The sequence below is a fragment of the Polyodon spathula genome, chromosome 8 (genome assembly GCF_017654505.1).
Source record: "Polyodon spathula isolate WHYD16114869_AA chromosome 8, ASM1765450v1, whole genome shotgun sequence".
In the NCBI taxonomy this organism is placed as follows: Eukaryota; Metazoa; Chordata; class Actinopteri; order Acipenseriformes; family Polyodontidae; genus Polyodon; species Polyodon spathula.
Genome location: NC_054541.1, coordinates 17,590,543 through 17,616,831, shown reverse-complemented (window position 1 = coordinate 17,616,831; position 26,289 = coordinate 17,590,543). Strand labels below are relative to the sequence as shown.

General features: G+C 37.6%; 1 protein-coding gene across 17 annotated transcripts in view; it reads left to right on the top strand.

Annotated features, from left to right (window-relative positions):
• LOC121319540 (ELKS/Rab6-interacting/CAST family member 1-like) overlaps nucleotides 1-26,289 on the top strand; it is a 346,328-nt gene that overhangs the window by 71,529 nt on the left and 248,510 nt on the right. For all 17 annotated transcript variants that reach the window (XM_041257064.1, XM_041257065.1, XM_041257063.1 and 14 more), the window contains 3 exons: nucleotides 798-965; nucleotides 10,971-11,138; nucleotides 20,787-20,924. In XM_041257064.1, the coding sequence (XP_041112998.1) occupies nucleotides 798-965; nucleotides 10,971-11,138; nucleotides 20,787-20,924 (474 nt within the window). The remainder of the gene's footprint in view (nucleotides 1-797; nucleotides 966-10,970; nucleotides 11,139-20,786; nucleotides 20,925-26,289) is intronic.

Below are 26,289 nucleotides of genomic sequence, written 5' to 3'. Positions count from 1 at the left end.
TAGCAGGAAAAATCCTCTTCATGTTACAAAATTAAAAAAGCACCACCTGGCAGTGCTTGAAAGAACTTGGACTATATCACTTGGTTGTTTGGTTCTAGTTTTGTAAAAATAAAAGGTGTTTTACCTTTTTCAGAAGTTAATTAAAGACTGAAATAAACGCTGTGAAAATCCCAATTTTTTCCCCCCAATAACAGATGAACCATGACGGCTCTTGTGTGTGTTATTACCATACTGTAATTGTCAAATACAGAATCAGGATTAACAAGTAACTCATGCGCCTGTCCCTTGAATTTCATGTTTACAGGTTCTAACTGCAGTGCCATTGCCAATTCATGAATGGTCAATTATATTTTGTTCTATGCTATTGAAATGCCACTAATTATTAACATTGAAAATACAATGAATTCCTATGCCTTAGCATTACTTTCCATTCTCACTTTTACTAGTGGTAAGAATTGTAATGTTTTTGTACTGATCAATTATGTATTACCTCTGGACAATGCTGCTGGTAATAACATAATTACAGCACCTCTAATAAGTCAATTCAATCCTGAATTCAACTTATCTCAAACTACATGCAAATGTGCTCCAACTGTTGTCAGACACAAACTTTTCTTTTAATTTTGTACCTATTGTTTCTGTGGAATTGTTCAGTTTCCCTAAAAACTTTGTTGCTCTAAAACTACCCTAAATTCTCTAGCTGGAAGATGTGAAGTAATGCATTTGACATTCCTATCCGTCTGCAGAGATATTTTAAAAAGTGTACTGATTGACATTTCTCCCGCACCCCCCTTTAGATTGACCAGGTTAAGCAGGATCTGTCTCGGAGGGACACGGAGCTGCTGGCCATGCAGACCAAGCTGGAGACCCTGACCAACCAGTTCTCAGACAGCAAGCAACACATTGAGGTCCTGAAGGAGTCCCTGACTGCCAAGGAGCAGAGATCAGCCATTCTCCAGACAGAGGTAGGGACCCTGGAGCAATACATTGCAGTCCATGACTCTCCAGACAGAGGTAGGGACCCTGGAGCAATACATTGCAGTGAATGACTCTCTAGACAGGCAGCGACCCTGGAGAAATGCAATCAATTAAATTACAAATGTTTTGACTTACAATTCTTTTTTGTCAATTGAAGACATTGAAAAAAAACTTAGATGGAACATTTGCCTTTTGAATTCATTAAGTTTCTTTTAGTGTTTCCAAATTACAATATCACAAGGAACTGATAATTACCTTTATTATAAAGGGTTATTGGTGATTTCTAATTAAGTATGTAAAGCGTAAAAAAAACAGACTTTTAGTATGCACCTCTGCTGGGGATGCAGATTGTGTAAAACAGGGGCTCCCAAACATTCTTGGTCACCCAATGACACTGGAAATGTGAAATATGTCCGGACCCTGGCTTCCTTGTGTTCTACAGAGTTACACACTGTTAGCACATGCATTGGAAATGAAGACCATAAATGTACAGCAGAGCTGAAGTCAGGGTAGTAAGAGTGGCTGGATATAACCCCAAACCCCTCAACATTGTTTACATTTACATAAATTGTTCCCCCTGGCCTGGGGAATATCACTTTGTCAGTCTTAGATTTCTGTATGTGCCGCGACCCCCACCCCTCCCCCCGAAGGGTCCTCTGCCCCTAGTTTGGGAACCCTGAGTATAATAGGAGTTCTCCATCAACACTAAAAACGTTCAATACTTTAAATAAATGTATTAGTACTTAAAACTAACAAAGATGAATGGGGCATTACATAAATAAATAAATACATACAAATTAATGCCTAATACTACCTCTTTTAAAATATATTGGTGTTACATGAGTGGTAAAACATATTTAGACATTTATGCAGTACATTTAAAAATCGTTACTGTATAAAAATCCAATGTGTAGTAGTTTCTTTTGGCCATCAGAGGGAAGTGCTGTATCACAGTTTGGTATCAACCTTGCACATTAAATTCACTGAGAAGACGCTTAAAGCAAGGCAGTACAGCTGGTCGTAATGGACCTAGTTTAATTCGTAGCCAGGTAATCATACTATTCTGCTTCATTGATAACAGTAATAGTAATAATCATAATAATAATAATCATAGTTAATAAGTAATTACCACAGCCTTTTATTTGTGAAGAGGGACCACTTTGATGTGCTGCTTATAAGCATAGACACAATAAGATAATCTTTCCTATTTATAGTAATAATACAAATCAATTCACATAACACTACTATGCTTCCATCCTAAACCACAAAAAGACCTCAGCTGTGCCACATGCTAATATACAGTCGGATCTCAGGAGCTTGTGGGGGTCAGCCCTATTTACCAGACGTGACTTTTAATGAGGCCCTGGATTTCACATTAAAGCTGCCGCGTTCCTTAACCAATGCGTTCCTTGTCGTTGGTTTACTACACTCTTTCATCGTTTTGCACCTTTTCAGCATACCACAACTTGTTGACAGTCCAGTTTGTTTGCATTCCCTTGTAGTTTCAACTTTGGGGACAATGGGTTCCTCCCTACTTTTCCCTTCTTCCTGCATGTTGGTCTGTGAGCCCAGTGCCAGTCAAAATAAGTTTTTTTTTTAATTTATTTTTTTAAATCCTAGGATATGTATGCATTTTTACTTAAAGAAAAAAAAAAGAATCTGTAAGAATAAAGGTATTTTTTTAAAGTGAGCTTTTATCGTACCCAAAAACATCAACAGGAAACAGAATATGAAATGGTAGTGTTTAACACATCAGTGCCTGTAATCTGTACATACTGTATAGTACAGATTATGCTCTAACAAATCCCTAATGTTACAAGGTCCAGTCCCAGCTGCTTTGCATAAATGTACTGCATTGCTTACTTCACTGTGTAAGTTTACCATAATAAGTGTTATAAAGCACAGGGAAAGCATGGTAAATAGTAACTAAGCATTGTAAAGCCTAGAGAGATATGGGAAGGCATATTGAACACTGCAAACCATGTAAACTGTGGTAAATGCATGGTAAAACTGCAAACTTACTGTGGTAAACTGTTATAGGGGTACTTGAACTATTAATACGGTAGTTCACTACAAAGAAGTAAAGCGTTGTATCAAGTCTGTTGCCTCTGTGCTGTGCACATCTTGAACACAAGAAGATGGTAAAGATTAAAGAAAAAAGAAAAGAGCGCAACTTCTCTTTTTTCCAAAATCCAAGAATGAACCTGTTGGTCTGGCTTCAGAAAGGCAGGATTGTTCTCCTGGCAATAAAAAAAAGATGTTCTATTTTTGTGTCCACATCCTCCTTGGTTAAATAGGTCTGCCCAGCCACTGTTGAGATTGGCAGCCAGCACTTAATTCCTGCCATTCCAGCGCTGTGCTCCCCATCATTAACATGTACTGCGGGGCATCATTCCTGCCGTTCCAGTGCTGTGCTCCTCATCATTAATATGTTCTACGAGGCTTCGTTCCTGCCGTTTCAGCGCTGTGCTCCCCATAATTAACATGTTCCATGGGTCTTCGTTCCTGCCGTTTCAGTGCTGTGCTCCCCATAATTAATATGTTCCATGGGGCTTCGTTTCTGCCGTTTCAGCGCTGTGCTTCCTATCATTAACATGTTCCACGAGGGTTCATTCCTTTTGTTCCAGCGTTGTGCTCCCCATCATCAACATGAGAGGGAGAGAGATGGTGCAGAGATAGGAGATACAGGGAGAGGGGGTGATGGGGAGAGAGATGGTGCAGAGATAGGAGATACAGGGAGAGAGGGAGAGAGATGGTGCAGAAATAGGAGATACATGGAGAGGGGGTGATGGGTAGAGAGATGGTGCAGAGAGAGGGGGTAGGGGGGAGAGAGGTGGTGCAGAGATAGGAGATACAGGGAGAGAGGGGGAGAGGGATGTTGCAGAAATAGGAGATACAGGGACAGCAGTGCAGCCAGCATGAATGTGTCGAGCTGTACGCCAGCAAGTTCTTTTTGAAAAGAAAATGTTAGATCTGTCAGAGAGAAAGAACACAATTTCAAAAGAAAATTATTATGGGACAGGAAGTAAGAGATGAATGTTTATTCGACGAGAAATGAAACATATTAAAACAAAAGCTGAAAGCGCACAAATACAAAGTATTGTATTATCGTACAAAATTACAAATTTACAACAGCTTCAGTGATTCTGAAAACTGACAAGTGCTTAATTCCAAACCCCAATTTAACAATTTCACCTTATCAAGAAGATATGTAGTCTAAAATTTTAACAATGAATGGGGAGGAATTAAGGTTTTTTTTTTTTTTTTTTTTTTAAACTTACCATTAGTCAGCGGTACAGTTTTTGGATCCAGTAAGCTGTGATACAGTTGTTTGTAATCCAAAAAATTTTATATGTAATCTAATATTCCATAGTAATACCACAATAATATATTTTCAAGTTACTAATATATATAATGTCTGTGGTTATGAGTTGTTCAATTACATTTGTTCCAGTTAGTACGGTACTGAATCTTTAGTCTATAGACATTTTTAGACTAACTTAGTCCTGTGCTTTAGCATCTTCAAGAGGGCAGCAGCAGCTACTTTGGACTCGTTGCAATTAAGAACATTTTTAGTACGCAGCTGCCAAGTTCGTTGCAATTGGTATTTAACTTGCGTACTAGTTTAGTATGGAGTGCCGTACTAACCATGGGATCAACCCCGGGTACTTCGCTGCTTTCACTTTGTTGCAATTGACCCAACATGTCTAACAAGTACCATAGGAATCTGCTTTATTAAAAAAGTTTAGTTAAAAGGCTTTTTTTTTTTTTTTTTTTTTAATTGTTTAAGGGTGCATTCACAATGGGCCCGTTTCAAACCAACTCAGTTTTGTTTGTTTGGCTTGTAACAATGTATCAATTTGCTTGCTGTTCACACTTACCTGCAAGCAAAGGAGCCGAGATCATTTGGATACAAGCTAAAATTAGTTGTTTTTGCTCCTTTTTCTTTTTTTTCGGGACCGAATTTGTTTGTTTGTTTGTTTGTTTTCACATACTGATCCATACCAAGCGCAGACCAAACCCTCTAAACGGACCCAGTGTGAACACAGCCTAACTCTTGAACTTTAAACTTTTTAGTCATTTAAATGTATATTTTATAAATCAAATATGCATTGTGAGTAACATCATACTGCAAGTTTATCAGATGTTTGATAAATTTGAGACTATGTAGACTTAATATTAAAGGGGCTATAGAGTCAACAGGAGAAAACCTTGAAATTAAAAAAGTGGCCTTAATTGTGAAGTAGCCTCTTTAATGCAGGGAATTTAAAGCAGTGTTTTGATGTACTGTCTATAGAGCGGGTGTTCTGACAACTAATGGGGCTTCACTCTCTTGGAAAATAGTTTTCTGTGTTTAAATTCAGTGTTGGGCTTCATTTTGTTGTTGTGAGCGGCTCCACTCTGGCGTTGAAAGACTGTGCTCACCACAGCAGGTCGACGGTGTGAGATGCATTATTTCACGGAAAGGAGCCCCCTGTCTGACCATCTTTACACATGCTTTGCTCCGATGGAGACAACAGCTCTGGATAAGATAGCAAAACACTGTTAAAGCTAAATTAGATGGCAGTGTTGCATGTGTGGAAGCAGCCACCCAGGAAACTAGAAATACTTTTTGGGAGAATCCCTGGTAATATCTGCAAAGCTGCCCTTCTCTCCTGTTTTAGACGACCATGAGGACCAAACAAAACTAACCCTTGCTAAACTTGAAGTTCAGAGGACTTGAAACATTTTGAAGAAAATCCTGGTCAATCTGGGTCCCCGAGTGGCTCACCTGGTAAACGCACAGGCTGCAAGACCGTCAAGGGTGGAGGGGTTTGCATTAGCCCTGACACTCCCATGGGGTTGGTGATGTGAAATAATTTAGGACTGCTTCATCTCACAGTGCTACAGTGGCCCCTATTGACTTGACACCGAGTGGGTCTTTGTCCTTTAGAGGCCAGTAGCTTGCCAACATCTGCTGTCGAGCTCCTGGGTGTAATTGGCTTGGCAGAGGAAGCGGAGGACACACACTGGCCTTCAGTTTTCCCGTTCTGTTGTGAATTTATATTGTAAGAGATTGGAAGTGTCCCAGGTCAAACAGCATTTAGCACAAGCCATCCAGTTGTGACATTTTCTTGGGAACTGCATTGACGCTTGCATCTGAGGTATTGTTAAACATCTGTGTTCAATCGTTACAGTTCTTTTATAAAATATTAGTTTTCCCTTCAAGTAAGAATGTCAGATAATTAGTTTTGTGGATACATCTGTTAGGATCAGACAAGACAATTCCAACGTCTGTGTCGCCACTGAGCCCCAGACTATTCCCCGCGGAAATGTTTTTCTGATGGGGTCAGCCAGTCTTTTTTAAAATGACAAATTTCATCTGTTTTCACATATCAAAGAAAAGGAGATTAACTGAGAAGCTGTCTAGCATCTACAGCTGGGTGGTTTGCAGAATGTGCAGGAAGAAAAACCTGCTAATCTGGAAAGAGATTACTGAGAGGAGGCGGCTCACATTGTGCTTAGCTGTTCAGGGTCAGCAAGCTTCCATTGGCCCTCACTGAGCCACCAGCTGCGAGATTGTGTAAAACATCTCTGTGCATGACCTGGAGACTAGAGCGAGGGGCTTCTCTTTATCAGGGTGGCAATGCTGAGCGTCGGTGCTCACAAAAACACAATACTCACCATCCAGTGGTTTTAATTTTTTTCATTTGAAATTTTGTGTTTTTATAGTCCTTTTGAAAAACGAGTTGCTTGCTTGTGGATTTCTTTATATGGCGTCTTCCTTTTCTCTTTAACAAACTTCGGGGGAGTGAGCTCAATCATAAACACATAAACTCTGCTTTATTTTCTGTTTTATGACACTATTCAGTTGAACTTCTAGAAGAACATTAAAAATGGCAAAAATTCAGACCCCTTAATCTAAAGAATCCTTCAGTGACAACTGCAATCAGCCTGCTAAGTAATACTTAAACCAGTGAAATGCATTCCCACCAAAACCCAAGAGACAGAGATGCCAACGGCTACGATTTGGCTGTAGCAAATACTATTGTGGAGTTTCTCCTATGGCACTACGTCGATGGGGTATAATACTACGATTTTTATTAAATAAATAAATGATGGATACTCCCTGAACGTTTATGAAATACCATTTCAATATGTATGTGTTTTCCTGTTTTTTTTAATGAATTAATTGTTCTTAATACTGTATTTCACTGACAGCTTATTGTGGCATTTTAACTGACATACTAAAAGCCCTAAGCCAGGTTGCTTAGTAACCGGTTTAGGGGTCCCTCTGAAACTGCTGCGCAAATGTCGTTTTGCTATCATTATCAAGCATACGTTTGCTTGGTTGCTTATCAGTTATTAAAATAGGAATTAAATAAAAAATCATCTGGTCAGAAGAATTTACCACAGAATGGTCATTCATTCAAAGAAGTAGAGTGTCTGAATCTCATGTCTACTGTGAATACTGCCGGACACACTTCTCTGTATCATGACTGCATCACTCACATAGGCAGGAAGAAACACCAGCATTCCGCAAAATCATACACTCCCCATTACTGTGTTTGTGCAAATGGGTTTTGAGGTTTAACTCACTTTAAATAAGAAGTTATTGGATACTACACAGCATTTTGTGTTTTGATAGTTGCAGAGTAGTAGAAATTTAAATAAAAAACATTGTTAAATCTTTCGCGAGTTGTTATTTTGATAAAGTTTTGAGGTTGAATATTTTGGTACATTTGTAGTTGCAGTGTTGACAGGCACATTGTAGAAGTAGTGATTATAAATCAGCACTAATATTTATAATCCCAGCATACATAGACATTTTTTTTCATAAAAAAAAAAAAAAAAAAATAAAACTTTACGACACACAAATGTTAATGCTGTGTTTACATTACCTAAAACTTGTCGTTTGAACAGCAAACTGACCGAATTTGGCTTGCCCGAGAAAAGTAAATTTCTAGGGCGTCGTCACCACCGGCCTTAAAATAAATTCCGCCGAGCTTCGGCCCGTGACTACAAAAGACGAAAGCATGTCTGTAAGTTGGCCTGTACAGACTTCTTCCCTATAAGTTGTCAAGAGTTTCGCTAAACAGTCGGTGTCAACTACAGTTAATACTACAGAAATCCTCTTTAGGGAAACGTCCGGTGCTGGCCATGACTTATAGCCAATGGTAATCGGTTACCATTCGGTAACATTACAATTGATTTCCTAAAGGATAGAAGATCTTCAACTTTGTATATATATCATCACGACCCTGTTTGTAGGCTTATCCGATTGTTCATAAACAACAACATATTTGTTTTGTAGTTAATTCACTGGGGTAATGTAAGGCCTACACAACGTATTCTTTATTCCTGGGATATTTTTCTACTTTAACATGTTACATATTGTAACATCTTGCTGTAAAATAAAGGCACACACACAGGGGCCACGCCCCCTGCCCCTGCTGCTATGCTGCTGTTTCTGCCTGTGTTCTTAGCAATATAATGGCTTTTATTACTTTTTGAAAACGAACAAATATTTGATCGAATATTTAAATTATGAGCAAATATCTGAACATGAAAATCCTGTGTTATATATATATATAATATATATATATATATATATATATATATATATATATATATATATATTATATATATATATTATTTTAAAAAGACTTGAATCACTAAAGCACAACCTTCCAGAGAATACAATTTTATTTTGCATGGATGTAAAATCCTTGTATCCAAGTGTCCCTCGTAAAGAAACTTTAGAAGCTTGTCAAAAAGCACTAGATAAATCAATACCAACAGCAGAGGTGCTGAACATGATCAATGTAGTTTTAGAAAACAGTTATTTTACATTTGTTGATAAAAATTACAAACAAAACGATGGTACAGCAATAGGATCTAAATTAGGAATGCATTTTGCCAGTACATACATGGGGAAATGGGAAGAACAATTACTTAGAAAATCAGAAAGAGAACCTTTAGAATACATTCGGTTTGTAGATGATATTTTTGGGGTTTGGACACATGGAGAAGAATCTCTTTTCCAGTTTCATAAAATGGCAAATGAAATACACAGTAATATTAAGGTGGACCTTCGATGGACAAGAAAAGAAATATAATTTTTAGATACTGTAGCAAAACTTGAAGGTTCAATTGAGACTGACCTCTTCTATAAACCTACTGACATGCACCTGTATTTACACATGTCCTGTGCACATCCAGTACACACTAAAAGGACAATCCCAAAGGAGCTAGGAATAAGAATATGAAGAATATGCTCTAAAGAAAGTGACTATGTAAAACAAAGACATGTATTAAAAACAAATCTTAAAAAAAAGAGGATACAAAGAAAGAATTATAGAGACAGAGTTAAGAAAAGTGGATAAACTAAAAAGAGATGATCTACTAGATTATAAAAATAGAGATAAAAAGGTCAAGAGAGTCCCATTAGTAATGACGTACTCTAAACTTTTGCCCAATATTTCTAAGATAGTTTGGAAACACTTGCGTATTCTACATAATTCAGAAAAATTGAAAAAAGTTTTTCTTAAGGCCTCAGTTGTAGCATTCAAAAGGGAAGCTAATTTAGGTGATATTCTAGTTCACAGTAAACAAAAGAATAATTGACAGAATAGGTTCTACAAATACTTGCACTAGTACGTGTACGGTTTGCAATACATGGACAAAAGTAGAAATATAATTAAACTTAAGAACATCACATATCCCCTAAAAACTAATACCTACTGTAAAAATAGCATTGTTGATAATGGACTAGCCTGTGAAAAATGTGATGAAATAAAATATGTTGGAGAAACTGGAACAACTTTATATAAAAGAATTCAGAACCACCTTTCATTTAATTAGAAATAAAAAAAACGAATGAACCAATAGTACAGCACTTCACCAGTCAAGGACATGACATAAATGATGTAAAGTTTGTAGTATTAGTACAGCTAAAATTAGACAATGCGACATGTAGAAGAGTAAAATTAAGTAAATGAATAAATAGACTGAACACAATTATGCCAACGGGACTCAACAGAAAAGAATGAACTAATTAATTCCAATAAATATATAAAAGTTACAAATAATTAAATAAACAAAATTAATTCAAAAATTGTGCATGCTGATGTGCTGGGGAGACCATATCAAGGCTGATCCTCAGAGCCAGCATTGCATGATAATGTAAATATAAGTTTATATAAAATAATGTTAATTAGAATTAATATAGATTTAAAGATATAAGTAAAAGTGATGTCACATATAGAACACCATTACATCATGTAAGAATAAATCATGGATTTGAATATAAACAATAACAAGTAGTTGTCATGCCGTCAAACACCTATAAATACCTCCAATGTTTTGATTCAAACACAGGCTCCCTTGAGAAAGATATGTACAACATATCGAAACGTTGGGCAGCTGGCTCTTTGAGCTATATATATATATATATATATATATATATATATATATATATATATATATATATATATATATATATATATATATATATATATATATATTATATATATATATATATATATATAATATATATATATATATATATATATATATATATATATATATCTATAATATATATATATTATATATAATATATATATATATGATATATATATATATATGTATCCCTTAATCTCTTTATGACGTTTACTGTACAATCATTCTGTTGCACGTGGATGCATTGGGTGAAATCTTTGAAATCAGGAACTACTCAAAAGGAGCTGGCAATTAGGAGTCTACAGGCTCAGATGATGCCAGGTGGATTCTGATACTACAGAGAAAAGTAATTGAAATTGCAAACATCATAAGGTAGGGGTTAGGTGAAAAAAAATGAAAAAATAAAACATGTCAAGCTCCTAACCCTTTAAGTAATTGCTTGGGAGTGAATCTTTTAGAAACACTGGTCTACATGATGAAACGCCTCTGTATGCTAGCTGTGAGGGTATGTGATTCCTCCTAATAATGTGGTTGCGGGTTCTTGTTGTCAGGTGGACGCCTTGCGTCTGCGTCTTGAGGAGAAGGAGACGATGCTGAGCAAGAAGAGCAAGCAGATCCAGGAGATGAACGAGGAGAAGGGCACTCTCAACGGGGAGATCCACGACCTGAAGGACATGCTGGATGTGAAAGAGCGTAAGGTCAACGTCCTGCAGAAGAAGGTAGAACTCCTCCGTTACTGAAACTACCAGCACACTGATTATGGATTGTGGTTCTGACAAGTTGCTGATGTACAGGGCATTATTGCTATTATAGGGGCTTTATTGCTATTACAGCATTATTGTTGTTATATATTAATCAAGGTATCACAATCCCAGTGCTAAACCTTCCACTCCACACACATTGATATACTTATAAACGTGTCAATTTATATACAATTGAGTAACAGAGGATAGCCGGGTGTACATTGTTGCAGATTTCAAAATAGCAAGAGGCACTGTGGACTCCTTCAGTTAAACATAGTTCATGTGAAGACTCAAGTGAACATAAAAAATAAATGTTAAAAAAGTCAATTTACATTGCTGTTAAGATTTCTATTGAGTTAGATACGCTATTCAAACAAATTTCTGTAACCACAGCTGTACATAGTTCAACACTGACATGCAGTATTGATATTCCTTGTATTATGTGAATGAGTTTCTATAGTCTGTCTTGATTTTTCTGGAAGTTCCTAGAAAGCACATTTGTATTAGCTGGTCAAGCCTACCTGTTTGCCATGCAAATATGAGACACCAGAGGGCGCTCTTTAATCATGTATCTGTTTTATCATTTTCAAGTGCCCAACTACGGTAGTTCATAATCTTCTCTACAGGACTTTGTTCCAACTGTCCCTTAATTATTGCTGCTGAAGATCAATAAAATCGTAAAGATGCGGGTCGAAACAAAGTTTTCTGGTCTAGCTCTTAGCTGTAGGCTTAACCTGTATGTCTGCTCTAATGTCGAGCTTTTCCCACAGCATTTTGCATGTTGTGATAATAATCAAATAATGGTAACAAATGCAATGATCGTTTGTTCATAGTAAACACAACATGAAAATAGCCTGGCAAACCAGACTTTTATTTTATTAAAGATCAACAGATTTGATGGTGTATATTAGATTAACTATGATATAAAAGCATAGTTAATCTGTAATGTTTTGTCATAGTGATAACAGATTCTGAAGTTTAGATACAATTTTTATAAGATTTAATGTCGATTTGTCAGAGTAAATAGAAATCCCTTTCAGCAGTACTATAAATGTTATGGATTGCATGAAAATAAGACTCCCATTGGTTTTATTCTTGAGTTTAATAAGACACACCTGAGCTTGTTTCCTATACACTGTGGCTAATGCAATAGGACTCTGATTTCCATCCGCGATATTATTATTTTCAACTCATAAAACCACACACGCCCTATCTTCTGTTGCATGCCGAGAGAATGTGTCCGAGAGGAGGTATATTTCACGTCATGGTGGCAATAAGGGTTAAACGTTCGAGATTTTGTACTGGAGCCCCTTCTCCGTCTTTCCTGGTTCTCCCAGGTGCTGTATAATTTTTCTTGCTTGAGCCACTAGTTGGTTCCCCAGCTGGAGCAAAAGAAAGTGGCCTTGTTGTACCGCCCTGGAAAGCTTAATGAAGCATTGAGCCATGGGTCATTTCAGATGCCTTGTTTGTGCCTTTACCTCCTCTAACAACCTCATTGATTTGTAGTAGGAGCACAAGAGCACAGTTGACAGTGCATTTCATTTTCATATTCAGAAATCATCTGCCCGTGTGGCTCCCCTGAGGACTGTTGAGTCTCTGAGTGAAAGTAAGGGTTCATTGGGGGGGGGGGGGGGGGGGGGGGGGGGGCTTTATCTGTTAGAGGAATTGATTACGCTTCAAGTTTGAAAGTTTTTTTAGTGTTATAAAATGGCTTGTATTTACATTTTTAGTAGTTTACTGTTGAAGGCTATATCTTGGAAACAGTTTCTCAGAATTTTAAATCAAGAAATTCTTCAAAACTAAAATGTTCCCAATGTTCGGTGGCTTACAATAACGTGTCTATATATATGTATGTGTGTGTGTGTGTGTGTGTGTGTGTGTGTGTGTGTGTGTATATATATATATATATATATATATATATATATATATATATATATATATATATATATATATATATTTACATTTCTAGTTTGCACTAAAAAAACACTTCTAAAAAGATATTCTGTACAATAGACACAGTTTCTTAGGTGATCTACTAGCTTGTATTTTGAATGAACCCACTCAGTTTCTACATTATTGCTTTAGCACAAGTCACTCGCGAGTTATGAGGTCTTAGTTGAGCGTTTGGGGTGGTTTAAAAGTTTCACTGTGGTCATGCAGCCTATTGAAGTTTGTGTTTCCTGCCCACATAAGCATCATCATAAGAATTGTCTTTTATCTTCTGGCGGTTGGAACAAGCAGTGACACGGTCTCTGCTGAAAGTGGATTAACGTTGATTATGTTGTCCTAACAGACTATGACATCTGCCTGCCTCTGGACAATTCATGCCTGAAGAGATAATTGAATTATGCAGGAAGCTGTTTTCCTCAAAGGCGCCAACATAGCTTTTTATCTTCTATGCAGTTTTCAGTTTTCTTCTCCTCTTGATACTCTGTGTAGACACCATGAAAAAAATAACATCACTGAACATGTTTGAACTGAAACCTTGCCACTGGACTGACATGTGATTTGGCTTCGGCCTGTCTGGATGTGTTTTATGGAAGGTCTCTGCTGCAGTGCAAGCGCTTCTGTCATACATGAACACCTTAGTTCCTGTTTTATTGTGTGTTCGATACTTTGCACTGCCATTTATTCAGTAAGTCTTGCTCGGATGATGTTAGTCTAAAAAGGCAAACCTGTGCATTGTCTTCAAAATCGTTTCATGTGAACATGTTAACGAGACCGTTGCCAGATTGTTTGTCCAACACCTGGTAACGCAAGCATAAAAACGGTACATGGTGCCAAAGTCACGTTCATGCCTTGTGAAATTGGTCCAAATGGAGGCTATTTTCAAACTTCAGTAACTTGTATTTGTTAACAAAATAATGAAAATAACAATGCAATTCTCATTTTGTTCATAATTGTTTCAATATAACTTAACAGGGCAAAATGGATTAAGTTGAAAGACAAAAGGAATTAGAAGTTGGCACGCTACTGGCCCATGCACTTTGAGCTTGCCCCGCATCTGGCAAGTAAGGAATGATGTAGCTTAGTGAAGTGAAATCATCCCTGCCAATTCTGCCTTTCTATCCAGCTGGCTCCACCCTGTGGAACCTGTAGTGATGATTGGCAGCTCCACATAGCCAGTACACAAACCTGTACGACTCACCCTACACACCATGCGGTTCTGCGTTTACCAGTTGAACCACTCTGGGATCCCTCAAATTTATACATTTAAAAAGGGCATGCAAGGGGGCTTCCGAGTAGCTCATCCAGTAAAATTGCTCCACTTGGAGTACCGGATACCCCCTGTAGCCTGGAGATAGCAGGTTCGAAACAGGCTATTTCACAGCCGACTTTGACCTGGTTTTCCTAGGGTGTGGCGCACAATTTGCCGAGCGCCGCCCGGGTAGGGAGGCGGAATCCACGGTTCACTGCGCACCAGCCACCCCTGTGGCTGATAGGGCGCCTGTGGTTCTGCAATGGGGTGGTGTTGTCTTCCGGCACTATAGGTCTGGTGGCCTCTGCAGTGTGAAAAATGACGGATTGACAGGAGCACGTTTTGGAGGATGCGTGGTCCAGCCGCTGTTTCCCGAGTTGGCGGGGGGGTTTCTAGCAGTGAGCCGAGGAAACAGATAATAATTGGGCACACTAAATTGGGGAGAAAAACCGGGGTAAAAAATTGGCGACGACTAATATTTAGAAATTAATTAATTTAGAAAGGGCACGTAAATTTACTCAGATTATTTATAAATAATCCCATAAATCCATACATTCACCTGCACTCTCTTAGGTCTGTTCTATTGATTTAAACATTGGCACCTCTGAATCCCCCCACCATTTAAAATATTAAAATGGAAACGCTATATGCTACACTTGCTGTGTCAGAGGGTAGTGTATATAATAGTCACAAGGAGAAATGCAATCCCCTTTGCCTTTTAATATCTGGAAGTTTATCTAACTTTTTAATTAACAAAGGATTCTGTGCTGAATGCCAAGACAGAAAGACATCGCCTTGGCGCTCTGCCAGTTACCTGTCAAGCCCTGCTGATCTGCGTCTCTGGGATGATCTCCGAGACGTCTCATTTGCATTACTGAGCGATATGCAATCCATGGTATGCTTGATTGCTTCTGGCACTTCACAGAACTTGCAGTCTTGAGATTCTGTTTTTTTTCATACAATATGTACTGTTTAATTTTTCTGAAAAGACGCAAAACCTCGCTCCAAGCATCAGTCTTGAATTGTTCTACCCTTTTTTTTTATTTCAATTTTAAAATACTATACTGAAATATTGCGGTTTCTGCATTTATTTTTTGTTAATTGGGTAAATTTGTTTGTGAGAATGTTCTGGTACAAGACAATATTTTTTTTTCTTGTAAGTGTTTGTTGCAAAGTATGTTTTTCAGTTTTTTCAACCCTAAGCCTAATGATTTGTTAACAAAAGTTTTGCAAAGTGACTATCAGTAACCAGACATGCACACTATAAATATCATATCAAATGTCTAAATGCCAAAAAATGAAATTACTGCTCACCTGATTTTACAGAACCTTAATTAGTCATACATACTGTACATTTATACATACACACACGCACACACACACAAACACATCCTGCACATATATACATATATTAAGAAACAGATTAAATGCATAGCAGTGAATGGTGAGAAGTGCCTTTATAATTTATTGTAATTGAGATGTGATCATAATACACGAGTAGAAACTACTTCGTAGGTATTTCATTAAACAGCATACGTTCTTATCTGGACCAGAATCAGTATTGAATTGTGTGCTGGATCTACTGGGACTTCAGTGTATGCTTGCACCCAAGTCCCCCTTGCACATAAAACACAGAAACAGAAAAAAAGTATTAACTTACCAAGAAACAACTAATTGTGTATGTATTTATGAAAACTAGTGGGGTAAATGTTTCAGACCTGCTTAATTCTAATAGAGTGCACAAAAATACAAGTTAAAATAACGGATGGGGAGGGTTGCAGCAAACTAATAATTTTATTCATTCTTATCAGGATATGGATTTGGAACATCAACGCTGTGTAATCAGGAAGGAGGGTGGGGTGGGGGGTGGGGGTCTTGCTTTGACGATCATTGCTCCCGTCTGAAGCTGATGCTGCTGTCTGCACAGCCTTGCGAGTTCTCTTAATGATGATTAATGAAGCCTGGGCTAGCCCTCCCTCCAGAGGGTGGAGGAGTTTTTGGTTCTTGCTGCTGCAGAACACTTTTTCTTTTCCCCCTTTTTTGTACAGTAGTTAGCTCAAATGTAGCAGCACACACGTTAACTTTTTTTTTTTAACTTCCCTTTGATATTCCAGTTTGGAGAGAGAGATGAATGTACAGCAGGTAAGGGTTGGAAAGTGCAGTGCAGGATCTGTCCATCTGGATTCAGCACTATACTTATAATGCAGATAACTGATTTAGTCAGTATGCTTTGATCACAGCCTCTATAGTCTTTACTGTGAGCAGTAAATAACAATTGAACCCATATAAATTTTTCCAGAACAAAAAAACCTCTTAATATAAATCATTGTTATTCTCACCCTCTGCTTATTATCCCCACAGTGGAATGTCCCGGCCAGAATATAATGAGAGTCAAGGGGAAGAAGCTCCTGATGATATCACATTGGTTAATATCACTCACATTTAACAGTCAGTCAACTGATTTTCAGCCTGCATATGATCCCTTTATGAAAGTTTACACTTAGAAGGTTTACATGCAAGTGAGCTACATATTGTACATGTAGGTGACTTGACATTCAAGAAAACATTTGTACTGATGGTTGCTTTTGTAAATCATATAAAGCCTAGTACTATATTTTGAATTCCCCAGCAAAGGAGGCATATTTGTTGTACAGTACAATAAACACTTATGTGTTTTTAAATGATTATTTTGCAGGTTTTTCAACTCCTGGTTATTGTCACCATTTTTGGTTAACAGTATCAAAGACACAACAGCTAATAACATTAAAAAGCTTTGACTGTATTGTGAAAATCGATTTTCTTCTTGCATTTAAAGCAGTTCATTAATTCGTTGTTTTCATTTGATGGACTATCTTTACATTATTATTCTGTAAACTGGAGGTGTAAAACGCATTAGAAATGTGTTCTCAATATTGCACTAAATGAAATGGACTCCACAGTTCATTGTCATTCAGCTTTGGTAGTGTGCTGAATGCACAAGTCAGTGTTGTGTTAAAGATGATTACTGGTAAACCTCTTGTGGCCTGGCTTAATAATATGAACAGTGTTTTTATTACTGGCATTACTGTGTAAACTTGCTGAACTCCCTTTTCATTTGCCTCTGGAAACTGAATGCATCTCCAATACAGAAAACAAACTGTACAAGAACATTGGAGAATTCAATGACAAACGTTTCTGATGAGATTTTCTAATTTATTTCTTCACCTTTATTAGATATTATTTTTATTTTATTATCTATATATTGTTATGGAGGGAAAACAAATCTACCCTAAATGCAAAATCTACATGTATTTCATTATTGAATTTGTCCCATTACAACAAAAACAAGTCATTATCCTAGTTCTTAGTTGTGTCTCATAAAATTTAGCCAATAAGAACCTCTTCATCACTAAAGATAAATATGAAAGAGATGCATGCTTCTAGCTGTGAAAACTGTTGTCCAGGCAGTAAAATAAGTAGTGATCCATTTGAGGTCTATTTTGGTTAAGAAATTGAAAGTTTACACAAGGTCTTGTGTTTTTATCCTGAGGCAGCATTGATGAGTAAGGCCTCAGGATCGTTAGCCCTGTTTAGGAGGAAACAGCGATGATCACGTTTCTTCTTTTCTTGCTAGCTGTGCTGCCAGTCAGGGGTGACGCACAGAACAAGAGGCAGTCCTAGGATTAGGTTGGAGACAAGATGCCAAAAAATGATTATGGTTTTCTCACATCACTGGTGAAATCAGTTAGTGGTCTCAGCATCACAAAGCCACCGCCAAATTGGCACCAGGACTAAGAATATTATTATTATTATTATTATTATTGATGTATTTACGATTCGTAAATACACTTACAGTATATGTTACAAGGGTATTTAATATATATATAAATACATCAATAACAATAGTAATGTGTAATAAAGCATATTGAAAGCATGGTAAAATATAGGTAAGCATTGTAAAAAAAAAAAAAAAAAAAAAAAAAAAAAGTGTGGTTAATAATAATAATAGTAGTAATCATGGTAAACTATGGTAAATGCGTAGCATAAAGTGGTTTCTCCTCATCGCTCTACAGCGAACGCTGCTGGCCGGGCACCCAGGGAGCTCAGAGCAGACACCCGCAAGGCTGGTCTCTGTCCTCCAGCTAAGTGGACTATGCTCCTACTTTTTGCATGACAGGTGGGGAATTGCTGCGGTTGGGCATTCCAAATTGGGAGAAAATGTAGGTAAAAATTATAATTTGACACTAAATAAAAATAAATAAATAAATACTGTGGCTGTATTCAATGGGGTCGCCACATGCATTGCTGTCATTGGTCTCATCACAGTCAGGATGAATGATCTGTGCTAAAACGTGGTCGCTCTCTACAACTGGGAACCAGCGATTATAAACTTTCAATAAATCACCTGGGCATGAAGATCAGATTGTGGAGCGCTGCACTTTTAGTTTAATATGGATTCAGTTTTGGACTGAAACCTAAATATTTCCCAGTTCTGTCCTTACATTGAGTTATTGAACCAGTTATAAGTCTCACCAGAGTCTTGAATCTGTCTTTAAACTGTCAAGGCACATTGTCAAGAACACAATCATTTAAACAGTATAAAAATAACAAGTAAGATACCACGTTTCCAACTGCACCTTGACACCTGTCTGTAAAACTCATTATCTTCTTGTTCCAATATCAAACTGGGGCAGTTTTGTACTGTATAATTGCTGTTTATAAATTTATAGTCCCAATTGAAATGCATTTAATTTCAATCTGATCCTGATGGAAATGAACATGTCTGATTTCAGATCACTTTCATATCAAGCTCAATGGCAGGTGGAAACGTGCCAAAAATTGTTTCTTGCTAGTTCTATATTGTCACAATTGTGTGATTCCTCTTCAAACCATTTCAGAACAGGTTTAACATGGGTCTCATATGCTCATAATCAAGCAAGTACATTACATTAATTAGTTCAATTACACATTGATTTGTCTTGTCATTATTCTTGTTAGAGTAGTTATAATAATAATAATAATAATAATAATAATAATACATTTATTTTTATATAGCGCTTTTCGTAGTGGACCACCATTACAAAGTGTTTTACAGAGGTAGGCTGTGAATTATGCATTATATGCAGAGTCACTTACAATATGACATTGATTAACATCTCATCCGCAGGATGGAGCACAAGGAGGTTAAGTGACTTGCTCAGGGTCACACAGTGAGTCAGTCAGTGGCAAAGGTGGGATTTGAAACTGTGACCTTCTGGTTACAAGCCCTGGACTTTAACCACTAGAGCACACTGCCTCATTAACTGCCTCATGTTAGTGTGTAGTTTGTTACTTTTTAGTGTAATTGTAATTACTGTAACAATTGTAATTGAACAAAAAAGCATTGTAATTGTGATTGCAATTTCGGCAAACAATTCAGCTGTAATTGTTGTGATAATTATAATTGACGCCAACAATTAAAGTGCATTGCCTTAAAATGATATTGCTAACTATTAAAGTTGGGTTTTACAAATCTGTGGTTTGGTACACACTGTTAATGTTAAAGCTTTTTAGGATCCTGTATACAAAGTATTCAAAATATCTTACTAATACTAGTATTGATGAACTTATTTCAGGAGCCCAGGTATAGAAATGGCATAAATATAACCTTCCAACTAGTATTGGTACAGATCAGTTACTGCAGCACGAGTGGGGTGTGCTTCCCATTACCCCACTGCTAACTTGGTATCGCACAATAGATATTAGTCTCCTCTGCAAACGTATTCAAATTGTAACCCCACTCAGACTTGCTATACTCCAGAATTTGGTATCCGTAACTAGAGAATGAGCCCATCTTCAAATACATGCAGAGGGTTTAAATGATCAAAAACAAGTGCCATTAAATACTACAGAACGGGGTGCAACATGCATCATGATATGCAGGTCATGGCCTAGATTGACTACTTGTATGACGCATAATACAACCAAATGGTCATTTAACAATGGACTGTTTTGTTAAAAAAACTAAAAACGAAATCAGCTGGTAGGATATTCATACCAGCTATAAAACACATATTATTCCTTCAAGAGCCATTTGGTGAACTATGGTGAGCTCTGTTATGCTTTTGTTCTTGTATCACCATACAAATGATACATACTTCTATGATGATACGGTATATCATAGTAAAGAACTTGTCACGAATCGTTGATACACAATTAATTGTTACAACACTAATGTTCCCACTGTGGGCGGTGTGGTCCCTCATTCAGAGGCTTCTATCCATATGCTGTCAAATGTTATTTCCTTTGGCTTCAATCACCATACAAACGTTGCGTACCTTTATTGCGATGGGATATATCATATATGGTAAAGAAAGATTCACTAATTGATGGATCTGCGATGAATCGATACGCCCGTTTGCTAACATACTGCTCTTGATGTACTTGTCCCTTTTGTTCCTGTGCAGATCGAGAACTTGCAGGAGCAGCTCCGGGACAAAGAGAAGCAGATGGCCAGCCTGAAAGAGCGGGTGAAGTCTCTGCAGACCGACACCTCGAACACGGACACTGCTCTGACCACGCTGGAGGAGGCTCTGGCTGAGAAGGTCAGTGCGCCACACCTAAACCTGGGATAACCCTGCACTGGGCCATTCTGATGTATTTTGGGATAATTTCAAATTTAAGAGCCTACCTTGTTAAATCTCCCTTATTAAGTACAGCATCGTTAGTCTCGGGGAATACAATCGGGCATGTACAGCCTGGAGTGATGGTTCTCAACCCATCTAGCCAAAATCATGCTTCCCTGAAGCTTTTGGCCATAACGTCTCCAGCACTGCTGCCTATTTTAAATTTTATCTTAAAAGCAGTTGATACCGATCACAGTGATTTTCTATGGCCACTACGACAGTGCCATGTTGTCCTCTGTCTGTCTGTCATTTTCAGTGATGTACAGTAAGCACCAGTATTATAGGGTTTGGGTGGATGAGATTCTTCCTAATGTATGGACATGAAAGCTACAGTACTTTATTGAGTCACAGTCAGAGAGCTGAACTATAAACTCTTATGTTCCAATGCACAGTGTCTTGGCATAGGGTTAGGTTATATGCAATCTCAGATCTCAATTAAAAGACAGTGCCTCCTGGATTAAAACGTGATAAAACAAAAGAATATTAAGAAAAATGTAAAGTGACTCAAAATGCTTACATGGCCACTACAGAAAGATGCACTGCTCTGGCAACAAAAGATCAATAGAAACGCTGTGCTGTAACCTAGATGCCTGAAGAAACTGTATGTATTTAAAATGTAATGTATTTACAACCAATGTATTTTATTCTTATACGCACAGTGCAATAAGTACAATTACTGGAGTTTTATATAGGGACAATTCTGCCTGCCTTATCCTTTCATAGCAGCCTGAAAGGGCAACATGTAAGTGGATAGAGAGCTGCTATAATGTACATTCAAGTGTTAACTAAATTATTCTCAAAGTAGACTTGCAGTATGTTTGTTTTAATTGACCTCATTCTGCTGTTACCATTAACATAAGAATCGTGAGGGGGACAAAAGGCTTACATTTCATTGCTGTCTTACGATATAAGAAAATAATAATGATGAGTGTGTCAGCAAAAGTGACAACTCCAAGCAGTTTGAAACCATGAGAAGCACCATTGTGATGCTGCTGTTTTTGCCAATACACACAACTTTAAAGTATTACCTGTGCCCACTGAAGCTGGAGCGCTGTAGACTTGAGACCTGCTTGTTTAAAGGACTTTCCATTTCTCATGCCAGTGTGCTAATAGCAAGAACTCCCTTTTATCTTTGTTTTGCCCATAGGGCCCAGCTGCAAACAATCTAATAATAATAATTACAAAAATAATGTATGTTTTAAAATACTCAACATCGTAAGAGGTAACCACCGAACATTTATAAACCTATTATAATCCATGAAATCTAAATAATAAAAAAACAGTGAATGAAAGGTGATATTAACATATTTAATCTGTTTATATAGAACCTGTTGTGGTTTAAACATTATATCTTGACATTTTAAATTATAAATTACAGTTGCTGCTGATAGGTTCTAATGGGAGATGTGGTATGTTAATAATAATAATAATAATAATAATAATAATAAAAAACAATAATAACAGCAACTACTACTACTACTAATAATAATAAATAAATAAAATAAAATAAAATAATAATAATAACAACATCATAAAATGTTTTATTTAAAGGGGGGGGAAAAAAAAACAGGAGAAAAAGAAACATCATTTTTAAAACTGAAAATCAAAACAAAAGGGACCTAGAAGCTTGTAAGCAGTGAGTGACCCTTTGCATTGACGCACACACCCCTCCCTGCCTGTGACAGAGGAATGCATTGTGCTGTCAGCGGGATCGAGGAGGAATTCCATGAACATTATACTGCGCTTGACCTTGTTTCAAACAGAGGTGCCGTGGGGTCGCTCCCCTCTGTCACTTTCAATAAATGCCATGTTCTGGTATTCCAGCTCTGTGTGAAATGCAGAGAATGTTTGAGGTGCTGCTAGCCCCATATTGTTTGGATTCATGCATGTGAAAAAAGAGCTGTCTTTCATGAAGTCTCCTTGAGCAGGGTGACTCTGCACCTGCAGGTAGGCAGGGTTGCCTGGATGTGGGGATAAAAAGTTAAAATAATGCACGGCTCAAACCTCATTCTTCCACTTAGGAACAGAAATATGTACTCAATTGTATCATTAATGTCATTATACACATATCCCCAGTGTCGCACAGCAGGGCTGATTATGTCATGGGATGAAGGGTTATGTAAGTTTTGATGTAATGTATTTTCCTCTTCATTATTTATGCTGGTAATTTGAGGTTGATGAGACTTTCCTTGTATTCAGACACACAAATCCTTACTCTTTGTAAAAGCCATTCCTCCCGCCAGTCCATTCTAGAGCCAGTGTTATGTTTTCCGTAACTATTCAACACTCCGCACCAGTACATTTAGAAATACTAAAATAAGTGTTATGATAACATTGTGCCTACAAGTCTTCATTGTTTCGTCCCACACATTCTGAATGTATTGGAACGTGTTCCTCTTGCAGAGGTGTTACTGGTGCTAGTTACAGTAGGTCATGTGCAGTAAGCAAGGAATAAATGGCAATTCTGGAAAGAAAGATAAAGAAAAGCAAAAGGACAGGAGAGTGTTTCTAAACAGGGGTCCTGCTTAGGGTTAGTTCTGGGAGAGCTTGATTTTTACTCCCCCCAAATTTGTAACCAGAGCTTTTCACTGATGTTGTGTAACTGCTGTAAATCAGAGATACTTTCTTGTGTGTTAAATGGCAGTTAATTAAAATTTAAAGTTTTTTACGTATATTATTATTATTTTTAAATTCTCAAAGAAGCTTAAACTCAGTGACAAACATTTTTACTTTTTCAGTTTTTAAATACATTCACAGTTTTTGACTACTCAGTGGAATTTACTCATTGAAAAACAAATAGAAGTTAATGAAAGCTAAACACTTAAAGAATAACCCCCCCGTAATCTTTAAAGCAACTCTAGGGCACGGCATGTGCATAATTAATACGAATAGAGGTCAGGAACGCTGGAAAGCAGGGTCAAAGTTGAGTGCAAGACTTTACATGCCAAGTGAACCCCACAGCTGCCATGGGGTTCAGCTTTGTTTTGTCAACAGGGATTTGTCAACTTTTCTAAAGGCTTTATTACCATGCATGCATACCGCTCCGGAATGCCTTCCCAGCATTTTATTAAGCAATAGAACCCTGATTGGAGTGCTTTACCGGCTAGTAGAGGTGACCCCGCTGGGAAGGTCGTACTGGCAAGGTCAACTACCAAGGCAGTGCTAGATGTTCAGGGTTTTATTGTAATAAGAAATCGGTAAACAGTCCCTTTGTTGTTGTAAACATTTCAAATCAGTGGTATGGTATTGCTCTATTGTGTACTATAGTTATGCACGGCAAGGCTTTCTTTATATTATATATATATATATATATATATATATATATATATATATATATATATATATATATATATAGACACACACACACACACACACACAGTACTGTGCAAAAGTTTTAGGCAGGTGTGAAAAAATGCTGTAAAGTAAGAATGCTTTCAAAAATAGACATGTTAATAGTTTATATTTATCAATTAACAAAATGCAATGTGAGTGAACAGAAGAAAAATCTACATCAAAACAATATTTGGTGTGACCACCCTTTGCCTTCAAAACAGCATCAATTCTTCTAGGTACACTTGCACACAGTTTTTGAAGGAACTTGGCAGGTAGGTTGGCCCAAACATCTTGGAGAACTAACCACAGTTCTTTTGTGGATTTAGGCAGCCTCAGTTGCTTCTCTCTCTTCATGTAATCCCAGACAGACTTGATGATGTTGAGATCAGGGCTCTGTGGGGGCCATACCGTCCAGGACTCCTTGTTCTTCTTTACACTGAAGATAGTTCTTAATGACTTTTGCTGTATGTTTGGGGTTGTTGTCATGCTGCAGAATAAATTTGGGGCCAATCAGATGCCTCCCTGATGGTATTGCATGATGGATAAGTATCTGCCTGTACTTCTCAGCAGTGAGGAAACCATTAATTCTGACCAAATCCATTTGCAGAAATGCAGCCCCAAACTTGCAAGGAACCTCCACCATGCTTCACTGTTGCCTGCAGACACTCAACAAACTGCCTTCTGCTACAGCCAAATATTTCAAATTTTGACTCAGTCCAGAGCACTTGCTGCCATTTTTCTGCACCCCAGTTCCTGTGTTTTCGTGCATAGTTGAGTCGCTTGGCCTTGTTTCCACTTCGGAGATATGGCTTTTTGGCCGCAAGTCTTCCATGAAGGCCAGTTCTGACCAGACTTCTCCGGACAGTAGATGGGTGTACCAGGGTCCCACTGTTTTCTGCCAATTCTGAGCTGATGGCACTGCTGGACATCTTCCGATTGCGAAGGGAAGTGTGTCTGATGTGTATTTCATCTGATGCAGTAAGTTTCCTTGGCTGACCACTGCGTCTATGGTCCTCAACGTTGCCCGTTTCTTTGTGCTTCTTCAAAACAGCTTGGACAGCACATCTGGAAACCCCTGTCTGCCTTGAAATTTCTACCTGGGAGAGACCTTGCTTATGCAGTATAACTACCTTGTTTCTTGTTGCTGTGCTCAGTCTTGCCACGGTGTATGACTTTTGACAGTAAACTTTGTTAGCTGAGTTTGGCTGTTCCTCACCCAGTTTTATTCCTCCTACACAGCTGTTTCTGTTTCAGTTAATGATTGTGTTTCAACCTACATATTGAATTGATGATCATTAACACCTGTTTGGTATAACTGTTTAATCATACACCTGACTATAAGAACATAAGAACATAAGAACATAAGAAATTTTACAAACGAGAGGAGGCCAGTTCTGAATCTTGTCTAGATCATTTTGAATGACCTTTGCTGCTGCAACAGTGTTTGCCACTCCTCCTACTTTTGTGTCGTCTGCAAATTTAACAAGTTTGCTTACTATACCAGAATCTAAATCATTAATGTAGATTAGGAATAGCAGAGGACCTAATACTGATCCCTGTGGTACACCGCTAAATAAACCATGTCATATGCTTTGCAATTATCCATTATCGATGTTGCATCCTCAAAAAAATCAAGCAAGTTAGTTAGGCACGATCTCCCTTTCCTAAAACCATGTTGACTGTCTCCCAGTACCCTGTTACCATATAGGTAATTTTCCATTTTGGATCTTATTATAGTTTCCATAAGTTTGCATATAATAGAAGTCAGGCTTACTGGTCTGTAGTTACCTGGTTCAGTTTTGTTTCCCTTTTTGTGGATCGGTATTACGTTTGCAATTTTCCAGTCTGTCGGTACCACCCCTGTGTCAAGAGACTGCTGCATGATCTTGGTTAGCGGTTTGTAAATTACTTCTTTCATTTCTTTGAGTACTACTGGGAGGATCTCATCCGG